The 12,357-nt window shown below is 35.1% G+C and overlaps 1 protein-coding gene across 2 annotated transcripts in view; it reads right to left on the bottom strand.

The window, feature by feature from the left end:
- Positions 1–12,357, bottom strand: part of RPS6KA5 (ribosomal protein S6 kinase A5) — a 148,748-nt gene that overhangs the window by 86,462 nt on the left and 49,929 nt on the right. For both annotated transcript variants that reach the window (XM_081048776.1, XM_081048777.1), the window contains exon 2: positions 9,165–9,236. In XM_081048776.1, coding sequence (XP_080904902.1) covers positions 9,165–9,236 — 72 coding nt within the window. The remainder of the gene's footprint in view (positions 1–9,164; positions 9,237–12,357) is intronic.

A 12,357-nucleotide genomic window follows, 5' to 3' on the forward strand; every position in this document is an offset into this window, starting at 1 on the left:
ATAGCATCTGGGACTAAAGAGTAAGAGTATTAGAGTCAACATGGCGAGGCTAGCACTTGAGGCCGGGTGACTCAAGTTTGGTGACCAACCTAAACATAGTCTCTACTAGACAAAAAATATTTCCACAGAACAACTTTCGAGATCTGCTGTTGATTAGATGACAAACAACAACAACAACAACAAAAACCCACCTGATAAGGAAAAAGTGACCTTGTTATGAAGGCACCAGAGACAGGCAGGCACAAATGGCTGTTGCTCATCAGACATTACTGGAGGCAAGGAAGGCATTTTGAATTTCTATGCTGTGCCAGCATTCATTCCCAGGTTTCATAAACCCCAAAGTCATGCCACATTAAATGAAGACCAGATCCACATTATTGAATTTGTAAGTCTGTATGTATTAGGTTGGTGCAGAAGTAATTACAGTTTTTGCAAGAATTTTTAACCTTTTAAACTGCAACTTTTTGTACCAACCTAACAATATATCTTTTCTTTTTGAATGCTCACTATTCTACCCCAAGCACCCAAAACAGTACTTTCCTCTTGATAAATCCATGCGAATGAGTGAATTCCAAGAACAACGGGAATGGACTAAAAGGTTTTTAGAAGTGACATGATCAAGCCTGCACTTAAGAAAGATCTCTCTGGCTGTCGTGTGGAGAATGGATTGGGGGAGACCAGCCTGAATCTGGAAGGTCTTTTGGTAGATGCATTTCCCTACTGTTGGACATATTTTAGGCTTTACAATAAAATGTTAAGAAATGACATTCACTTATGTATCAAGCTAATCTGAGACCTTAGAAATATATTGTATGAACTCTGTTAGAAGCTGGGCTTCTCTCCCTTTCTGTTACATAAATAGCTAGAGTGTATACAGCATTTACCATATCAGGCAATTTAAATGTTTTATTACTTGTTTTATGTATATTTTAGTATAAGATTGTTAAACTAAAATACAGAAGGGTTGCTAAGAACCTAAAATGTTTGACTAGTTAAGAGAAGACAAAGAATAAGAAAGAAATACATGTTCATTTGGCATGTTATTTTTAAGGTAATATATAAATCAACTTCTTATAAATGCTAAAAAAATGGCAACATTTCATTTATGAAATAGTTTTTCATTTGTTAGATTCTCATTACTAATAGAAATATAACTTTAGTTGAAATTACTCCCACATATGCTGAGTGACAATGTGAAAAAAACTAATAAATCTATTCTTATGAATAAGTCCTAAATAATTTTTTCTAAATTATGGTATAGCTTTACAGTGGAGTTCCCTGTTCAATAAATAACCACAACTGATGGTTATCTAGCAATTAACAATTCACATCCATTATCTCAAATCTTATAACAACATTGTGATATAGGTATTATTAACTCATGCTAATAGGGACTCAGGCTCCCAGGGTTCGTATGATTTACCCACAGAATGCAAGGAGGCCACGATAATGTCAAGGTTCAAACCTGAGACTTCTAAGTCATCCTCGATACCCAAATACTTCACAACTGTGAATGCACCAAAATTGAAAGAAGAAATCAACTCAGCTGTACCCTTCACAGTTACACAGCAAATTTTATCTTTTTTTTGTCATAAAAACAAAAGATCTCCCAAGTATGGATCATGTATGATGAATAAAGAAAATTCAAAGAGAATACTAAAGTCTTTTAACTGAGACCTTCATGCTCCATTTCACTAAGCGTCAGAATACTAACGATGTGCACAATGGGGATGTTTGAAAACTTTCTTCTAGACTTGGACAGAGGTCTCAAAGAAAACAAAATGGTCAGAAGAAAGGCAGCAGACATGGTAAGGAGTGAAATGTAAAACGAATCATTATTCCCACAAATAACCCAATATCTCATCCTGAAACAAAATAATTCTAAAAGATGAACCAAAGATATTTCCTGGATTTGGGAGTATCAATCTCAAGAATAATGCTAGAGACAGGAGCATAATTATATACTTGTGAGACTATTATTATACCTCATACTGTTATGGATATGGGGAGGGGGCAGGACAACAGGGCTGGAAAAACAAACAGGGATGACCGTAAGAGGTTCCATCCAGTAGAAAAACAGCAGACGTTCAGGGAAACTCAGAGATCACTCAGTGCTGTGTTCTCTGCAAAGGAGTTTCAGTGCCACAATTCAGAGAATGAAGCAATCTGGGCAGGAATTGGACAGGTGGAAAAGAGGAGGAGCACTAAGATGGGAGAACACGATAAGGCAGAGCGTCAGAGGATGGGAAAGTACACATAATTGTAGGGGAGTAAAAGAAAATTCACCAGACTAGAAAGCAGGTGGAATATCAGGGTAACTGGAGAGAAATGACAGGAGAAAACAGAGCTAAGCCTGAAAGCGAAGAAAGTATTTGGACTTGAATAATTAACTGGGGGAAAAGGCACTATGAGTTCTGAAACAGAAGAACAAAGCAATAATGTTGAGTTTTAATGAGGCTGCATATTACTTATAATAGAATATGCATAAAATTGAAGATAGAACTGGCAGAAAGGCAGACCAGTTAAGAAAACCCTAATAACAATGCATGCATAAGGTAATATGAGTGATGGCATGAGGAATAAAGGTAAATCCAAGGGTCATTTTGAAGGAAAAGTTATAGGATTTTGTGGGAAACAAGAAATAAAAAGGTCAAAATAGAGAAGAATCAAAAATTATTTCCAAGCTTAGAAAACTGATCAACAAATCAGTGATAAGCCAAAAGAAACAAGATAGCTGAAAAGAGAAACAAATTGAAGCAAAAGAGAGATCTTTTTAATGAATATTACATGCACTTAAGTATCACATCAGCAAGCAAATCTTCCATATTCCAATACTCCATAAAGTCTTCAAGATAGTGGATGAAGAGCATTTCTTCTAGTTCAAAATATATAAAAATTAATTCATCAGAAGAGTTTTCAGTTTCACTTCCAAAGAAAACCTGACATGACACATAAAGACATCTGATGAGACTTTTCTATTATCCTAAATAGTTCATGTAAAAAAAAAAAAAGATCTTAAAAGGGTTATGAAACTAAAAGATTAGTGGTGAAATTTCTGAATAAAAATTGAGATTTTATTATATTCATAATAAAAGTTTCCACCTACTCCGTTTAGTCATCAAAACTGACTTTAAATACAGAAAAACCTACAGTGACATTTCTTAATTTTTCCATCTTCTTATAAGCAAGTATACTGTAAGCTGACAAAAAAGGAAAAGCAGTATCTATGGCTAACAATAGACCAATTATAGAATAGCAAAGAACCATGAAATGGAGATACAAAAGTAAAACATTACTCCTTCCTCACCTTTGCAAAATTATCTTAAAGACCTGTGATCAAACCACTCAAAAGGCCGAGGTAAATAATGAGACAAACTATTAAATGTGTTGAAAGAAAATATAAGGTTTGGTTTTATAAATTTGATATTAAAATTTCACATGTGTGAAACTGGCCTATAATTTTCCTTCCTCATACTTGTTTTGTTTGTTTTTGGAATCAAGGTTATAGTACTAGCCTCATACAATGAATTGGGAGGAAATAATCCCACTTTTTCTGTTCTCTTACTTTGTGGAAGATTAAAATTATCTATGCCTTTAATGTTTGACAGCAATCATTCTTAAAACTGCAGCAAATGTTTTCCTAGCAGGAAGATTTTTACTCACTGACCAATTTCTTTACCAGTTGTAGGACCATTTGGGTTTTCTATTCTTTTTTCAACCATGGTGGTTAATTTGCACATTCAAGATTTGTGTGCATGTTAAAATTTGAGGAACACTGCCTCTGAACATTACCTCCTACGATCTCCCAAATTACATGCTATTTTTGTCCAATATTTCAGCTTTTTTTAACCCTGCAATTTTGATATTACAACTATGGTTTTACAGAGACAATATTGTTTAGATTTTCTTTACTCACCAATTCTTTCTGCATCTCAGAAACTCTCCTGAGATCAGTTTTCTTCTCCCTACATCTTTTAGAAATTATTTTAGTGAGGACCTATTTATTGGTGGAAAACACACTGAGCTTTTGTATGTCTGAAAATGTCTATTTTGCCCTCACTTCTGGAAAATAGTTTTGCTGGGTATAAAATTCTAAATTGACAGTTTTTTTCCTCTAGGCATTTTGCAGATATCCTTCCACTCTCCTATGGCTTTCATGGTGGTTGTTGAAAAGTCACTAGGTAATCTAATCATTGTTCCTTCATAAATAAAAAACTGGATGCTTTCAGGATATTTTTCTGTCTCTAGTGTTCATCAGTTTCCCTAAGAAGTATCTATGTAAGAATTTCTTTATACTTGTCTGCTTGGGATTTGCTGTTTCCTAAATCTGTGAATTCATGTTCAATCAATCCTAGTAAATTCTCTGCTATTGTCTCTTTGGATAGTGCCTCTCCCTACTCTATCAGCTACTTCTGGGATTCTGATTAGACAAATTCATATCTTTTCTGTCTGTCCTCTCTATATCTTAATCTCTTTTTTATACATGTCATCTCTTTTTTCTCCATTCTGTATTTTGCATGTTTTCCTCAAATCCATCTCCCAATTTCCTCATTCTCTTTTTAGATATCTCATCTGCTAGTAAACCACCTACTGAGTTTATGGTTTATATATTTTTTTCACTTCTAGAAGTACTACTGATTCTTTTTCAAACCTGTCTGGTCATTTTGTAGCATGCCTCGTTCCTTAACAATCAACTCTCTTTTTAATTTTAAAACCACATAAACATGCATATATGTCATATTTAATAATTCCAAGTGAGTCTCATTCTGCTATTTATTGTTTCCACTTCTTTCACTCATAGTGCCTTGCTTCTTGACAGTAAGAGCATGTCTGTAAAACTTTATTTGGTGCTTCTTGAAGATCTGCATAATAGTTAATTTTTCCAAAACGATTTACATTTGCTTTCACTAGGTCCCTGGGAACTACCAACTAAATTCTTATTTGTTTTTGTTCTTTGGGATCACACAAGTATATACAAATTCAAGTTACAAACCTACATGATGGCTGACTTATGTTGTGAATGCTCAGGAAAGCCTTTCATTTAATTTTTTATTCCCTTCACCCAGAGCCAATGCCAAGGCAGAAAGGTTTCCTTGCCATCTCCCTTTGCAGGCTGGAATTTTTTTTCTCATTTTGTCTTTTACTGGGAAGTAGCATTCTCGGGAAGTAGCATTCTCTACCATTTGTGAGCCTTAGATGTTGTCTCCCATACCAAGCATGTAAATGGAAAATCCCAAGAACTAGCTCACAGTTCACTGGCAGATTTCCGCAGTACAACCTCTGCCTTCAGGGAGCTTATCTACTTCTCTAGATTCCTGCTCTCATTTTCATTAAAAATCCTAATAAGGATTTTCCTTATTCTTGCCAGTTGATATATACAGTTGAGTACCTTTTTAAGGTATTCTATCTAGCACTTCAGGAGTTTAAATGAGGAGAATTTTCCAGAATATGTAAGCTGTCATCTTATCAGAAAGAGAAAATAAACTGCCTTTCTATTTCTACTTATGTATTTAGAATATACTGCTAAATATAAATTGACAAATCAAGGAATACAATTAGTTTCATGGCTTTTTGTTACATACTATAAAATTCAGTGATAAAAATTAATTAATATTAAACTTTAATAGTGTGCATGAGAAGATCTGTAGATTCTATGTCTGTTTCACTATAGAGAGTTATGTTACTATTGAATAAAAGTTTTGGGGCTTTGACCATATCTGAAATAAAAGATGATCTTAGTCTGAATTTTTATAACTTCTTTTCTAAAAAAAATTGCTACAAATCTATTTTTAAAATAAAATCAATAATAATTGGATTAATCAAAAGCAGAAGCAAAAATATGTAAATAGTAGTTTCATTTGATCAATTGTGCTAGTACTTTTATTAAGTTTTTGCTTTTGGTAAAAAAGCATAAAAGCTGACAAAATTTCTAAAACTTTAGTATGACAAGAATGTAAATTTTAACCTCTAGAACATAGAAAAACATAAATATTACAAATAAAAAATAGCAATTTGCTTTCTAATATTTAAGAATTTTACAGAAATCTCTTTACCATATGGAATGAGTGTACCCATTTATTCATTCCTTTATTCAGTCATTCACTAAATATTTATTTAGAGACTACTATGTGTAAGACATTACTCTTGAAAACTTAGCTGTTGAGAAAATTTCTATTTATCCAAATCATATTTTCCTGGTGATTTATATTATTGAATTAAGAGATGAATTCTAATTGAAATAAAAGAGGCCCAGACATTACAAAGTTCTCAAGGAACATAGATTGTAATTTAAGTTTAAACACATAATGTTCTTCCGTCACAAGATTTCTTACTGTCTTACAAATTGTTATACCTCACCTGCAGCAAAAAAAAAAGATCATTCTTATATCAAGGATCACTTAAAGCTGGAATAAACTTAAGAAGGAAGTTATATAACCTTGCATTCAAAATATTCAGGTATGCATGACTTCATGTAAAATAGCAGAAAATGGGAAATGAGTGAGTTGACCAGAATGATTTAATTACTTAAGGAGGACATTTCATTCTTAAAAACTAACCTTGGCCACTTCACATCCAGTAGGATGACTATAACAAAAAGTTCGAAAGTAGTTAATAATAAGTGTTGACAAAGATGTAGAGTTATCAGAGCCCTCATACACTGCTGGTGGGAATGTCAAATGGTGCGGTCACTTTGGAAAACAGTCTGGTACTTCTTCAAGAAATTAAACATAGAATTATCATTTGAAACAGCAATTCACTGCTAAGTATATGCTCAAGAGAAATTAAAACATATGTTCACACAAAAACTTGTACACGAGTGTTCATAGCAGCATTATTCATAATAGCCAAAAGGTGGAAATAACCCAAATGTCCATCAACTGGTGAACAGATAAACAAATAGGTTATATCCATACAATGGAATATTATTAAGCCATGAAAAGGAAAGAAGTACTGACTCATGCCGCAACATGGATGAACCTAGAACACATGCTAAGTGAAAGAAATCATGCACAAAAAACCGCGTATTATGTGATTCAATACATATGAAGTGTCCTTTTCAAAAGGACATTTAGATACAGAAAGTAGGTTGGTGGTTGTTTAAGGCTAGGAGGATGGTGAATTTGGTAAGCAATAATTGCTAAAGTGTTCATAGTTTCTTTTTGAGTTAAGGAAAATGTTCTAAAATTGTGGTGATAGTAGCACAACTCGATGAATATACTAAAACCACTGATTTGTACACTTCAAATGGGTGAACTGTATAGCCTGTAAACTGTATTTTAATAAAGCTATTAAAACATAAACCACAGAGATGAAACAGATTCTGTGGCTCTAATATAAGCTGACCTGAACAAGCTTTTGACAAGATGGCACAGACACTATTTCTGAGGGAACTGTGTCACCACAGGACTGTGACCCTTTCCCCTTTGAGGAGATATTGTCTTTGGAATAAGAAACAAAGGGAGGGATAAAGGGGTTATTGTGATATTTTGAAAGCATGATTTCATAGTGACAGGGTAGGATAGGATAGTTTTTGTTTTTTGGGTTTTTTTTAAAATACATCTTTGCAAATGATCTGAAAGAGAGAATGCACAATAAAATCTCCAAGTTGAAAATTACACTATACCCTTCCTGACAATAAAATGCTTAGTTGATGAGAATGAACCATAGGGCTTCACACAGGCAGCTGTGAAGGCTGGCTCTACACAATATGCTAAACAGGGAAATTATGAAGACCTTGTATGGCAAGGCACGAGGCATGAAGGCTCATTACCAAATGACCTCAAGTGTTCAGGTGTGTGAACCTGAACACATGCATACCCATGAGCATACCTGGGCAGTGGCTGGGATTGACTGTGGAAGTCCAAAAGAAAGGGATTTTTTTCTCCAGCTAGAAGGCTTGGCACTTCGGAAGGTACGGGAAATAATCTTGTATGGAGAGTAGCAATCTATCCACTTGGGGCTGGGAATCTAGGAAGGTAGACAGGCCCCTGAGAGTGTGAAGCTAAACTTTAGTGGGGAAGAAGAATGGTCTGTCCTCTGAGGTCCGCTCTCCCCTTCCAGGGAAAAGACAACAGGCCTGCTGAGGATGGACAAAGAGAGGGAAAGTCCAGCTTTTCCCGTCTGCCTGAAGGAAGGAAACGAAGCAGCACGTTCTCAGCAGTGGTTGAGTGCAGAGTCCAGGGGGAAAGCTGAAGAGGCAAGGTGCACACCTGACAGGACCAGCTCCGGAACTGGTGGGCCCAGTGAAAATGAAAGTGTGGGGTGCCTTGTTCATGAATTATTTACAATTTCAGAACAGTGAAAGCAGAGCATAAAACCAAACATGGGGCTCTTCTAAGTGTGGGATCTCTGCAACTGCACAGGTTGGACACTCACGAGGCCCTGAGTAGTGAGCAGCAGAAACAGTAGTGGCAAAAATTCAGAAGGCATAGAAAAGTATAAAGCAGAAAAGTCAAGATTATCTAAAATTCCACCGCCCAGGGACAATTACTGTTATCATTTTGGTGTACATCCCAGAGATTTTTCTATATACGTATGCACATATAGATACTGACTCATACAATTCTTTATGTTATGGAAGTGGTATATTGTACGTTCTCTTCTATAGCCTTTTCTTTAACTTACTATAAAATGGACAGCTTTCAAAAATGTTAGTAAATACAGACCATTTCAATCTTTTGTACAGATTACAGGGCATATACATCTATGTTCCATTTAACCAAACTCATATTGTTAGCTTTCTGAAGGATCTTGAGTTTTTAATTATTAAAAATTATTATCACTGAATATCAAGGAAGTTAAGTGACGACTGAATAAGACAATCAGTATAAAGCACTTTACACAGTTCTTGGCAAGTAACAAGCTGTCTATAAATGTTAGTGATTTTAAAAAATATTGTCTCTTATGTAAACATTGAACTAATTTACATTCCGAACAGCAGAGTAAGAAAGATTGATATTTTTCCTAAATCCTTGCTAATTCTTTTAAATCTTACCTTTTGTATATCTTCTATGATTCATTTGTTCATGTTCTTTGACAGTTCTCCAACTGGATTCCTTATGCTTTTGCAATTTTAGCTGATTTCTGTGTTTGGGATATCAATCCTTTGTCATAGGAATAACAACTATCTTTTATTTTTAAAAAAGAATTAACTTAAGACTTACCTCCAGTTCCTAGAACCTTCAGGAGCTCGAAATTTTCAATGCCCACCTTCTCAGCATGGCCTGTTAAATTTGCTAAAAAACAAAGAGAAAAAAGAATTAAGGGGACCAGCAACAGGAGAAGGCTTCTGAGATATGAGCAATGTTTTGTTTGACTTGGGTAGTCAGCAGTATTCACTTGATAATTAATTGTTAAACTGTACAGCTATGTTCTACGTAATTTTCTGTATGCTATACACTCCAATAAAACTTTTTATTAGAATTTAGTAAGTATATATCATGCATATCAAGGTTAACATAAAAATAAAGTGACTCTCTATTGAACAATATAATCCGAAAATAAACAACCTCTGATATGCAGATAGATATGCAAAGAAAAGTGGACAGACTTAGAAGACATTTTCACTTATTCAACAAATATTTTCTAAGGGTCTACTAAATGCCAATACCAGGTTATAGACTGGGTTCTACTCCCATTTCAGCCACTAAGCACCTGAGCATGATTCAGCCTGCATTAGTCACCTGGCCACCTTGTGTCTCAGCTCCCTCATCTCTAAAATGAAAGCGTTGGTCTCAGTAAACTCTAAGATCTCTGCCAGCTCTAAAATTCTAGGACTATGTTTAAAAATACAAAATTCTTCAAAAATATGTTCTGTCCTAAATAAATAAGGTTATCTTATAAATGATCATTTTCCAAAATACATTCCTTTGAATTCTGGTCCTATCCTATGAGATGTTAATATGTGTTAATGTTTGGGGGAAAAGTGCTTTCACGTTGAATAAATTTGAAAATTGTTGGCTTAAACAAAGTTAAATGGGTTTCTTCACTGCTGAACTTCACAGATTATGTTCCATGAAAATATGCATGTGACTCTTCAAGACTGAGATATTACATTTGACAAATTTACTGGACCACACAATTACGTTTTATGGTAATACCTAATGATATTATGTGAACCAGTATTCCGTAGATGTGGTTAAGGAGGCTTGGTCTAAATCCTAGGTCTACCACTTAAAACAGGGGTGTCCAAACTTTTTTCAACGTTTTTTACCAAGGGCCATATGCAGTAAAATACACAAACAGCCAGGCCACTCACTCAAGGTAAAGTACATATTGCCTCACCTAGTTTATTTAAGTAAACTAAACATATTTTGGGAATTTGCCGTGGGCCAATAAAAACGGATTGTGGGCCGAAGTTGGCCCGGGGGCCACAGTTTGGACACCCCTGACTTAAAAGCTGCGTGACTGTGAACAAATTACTTAACTTTTCTGTGTCTCAGGTCCCTCTAGTGTAAAATGGGGATAATAAAAATACCTACCCTCAAAGCATATTGATATCTACAGTTTACTTTGAAATTCATAAAAAAATAAAGTGGATAAGTACGAACAGATATGTGATAGAGCATTACAACAAAATGTTGATTACAGAATCTAGGTAGTATAAGGGTGTTCAATATATAATTATTTCAAATTCTCTGTATGTTTGAAAATGTCCATACTAAAATTTGGCAGAAAATAAAATACCTACCTCCCTGAGTCATGAGGAAGATTAAATAAGATAAATTTATACAGTGCTTATTTACCAATAAGCCTTATTACAAATGTTTATAAACAAAGTAATGCTTTGGGACTATAACTTCAAGAAAATTTACTTCCAGACTCAACTAAGAACTTCTAGAATTAAAAGTTTCAGGAGATAAGTAATTTCAGTGTCTTTCCAAAGTTTAAGTGCATAAAAAAAAATTTTAATTGAGGTCAAAAACACATAACAAAATATACCACCTTACCTATTTTCAAGCGTGCAATACAATGGTGCTAACTACATGAGCATTGTCTGCAACAGATCTCTGCAACTTTTCCATTTTGCAAAACAAACTCTATGTCCATTGAACAACAACTCTTTTCCCTCTCCCCCAACCCCTGAGAAACAGCATCTACTTTGTTTCCAAGAGTTTGACTATTAATGCATAATTTTATAGTGGGAACAAATCAGTGTTACATAGCCCAGGCCTTGAGTCCACATTGACATCAAACAGACCTAAAATGAATACCAAAAACATAGGTAGTATCTTAAAGTAAACACACAATAATAGTATATCCTCCTGTAGTATATAAAGCAGGTTATGTTATAATAAAAGCCAAGCCCATCAGAAACCACCACTTTTGAAATATCGATTTGGCTCTCTTCTAACTGAATGTTAAATTCTGTTACTTTATTATGCAAAAAATTTTTAAGTTTAAGACATCATTCAAGAGTCATATGTTGAAAATGTTAAAAATTATTACTCTTGCTTCTCACTATGAGAAGTCATCTTTTATTTACTGTGAGATATGAAAAGGCCCAGCTTTCCAAAAGCACTGTTGTCCTTGACCTCTATTTCCCCCATAACTATATTTGCAGCTGGATTAGGACAAGGAGCTATCTTTCGATACACAGCCACTTCAGCCTTTCTTCACAAACACAGAATTGCTTTCATAGGAAATTACGAGATCACAGATCAATTCCTCTTTATTCTACAAAGTAGACCACCTAGGAAACCCTGGCCATTCAACAAAATCTTTCAGATGATCTGTGAAGGGCTGATTTTGTTCATCATCTACTACCTCTACTATTTGGTTCCTGACATAAATTAACACGTTGCCTGCAAGGGGAGCTCAAGGCTTTCCCAAACTCCTACCCCCTGGGGAGAAGAATGGACAGGGCTCAAGATGAAGGGAACTGATGACACCATCCGTACTTGGGGAGACGGGGTGGTGGTGAAGAGTCCAGGTGATGAGGTTAGCTCTGATTTTTTCAAGGTATCTTCTCTTTGGATTCTCCTCTCTTTGGCGCAACTGCTGAGAGTTTATTTAGTCTGTGTATCACTTTTCTATAAAGATTGTTCCCACGTGGCTGGTGAGGTAAGGCAGAATTTGGGAGAGGTTCTTCCCTTCCTCAAACCTCAAGTTTTTCCAAGTCCTAGGGAAAATCCAAAAATGCTGGGCTTGAAAAGAGCTTAGCCCTGGACTCATAAAAACATGTTCTTTTTTACCCCGAGTTTCTCCAAGAGTTTATCCTTCTTGGCCTTTTCTTGCTTAATAACAATGAGACTCCAATGAACAAGTTTAGTATCTGCTTAGGACAAAGGGACCGATAAATCACAAGCAGATCTACGTGGACCCATTCGGTTTATCAACGGCAAGGTTTCAGTTTGG

The sequence above is a fragment of the Rhinolophus hipposideros genome, assembly GCF_964194185.1.
Source record: "Rhinolophus hipposideros genome assembly, chromosome: 5".
Taxonomy (NCBI): domain Eukaryota; kingdom Metazoa; phylum Chordata; class Mammalia; order Chiroptera; family Rhinolophidae; genus Rhinolophus; species Rhinolophus hipposideros.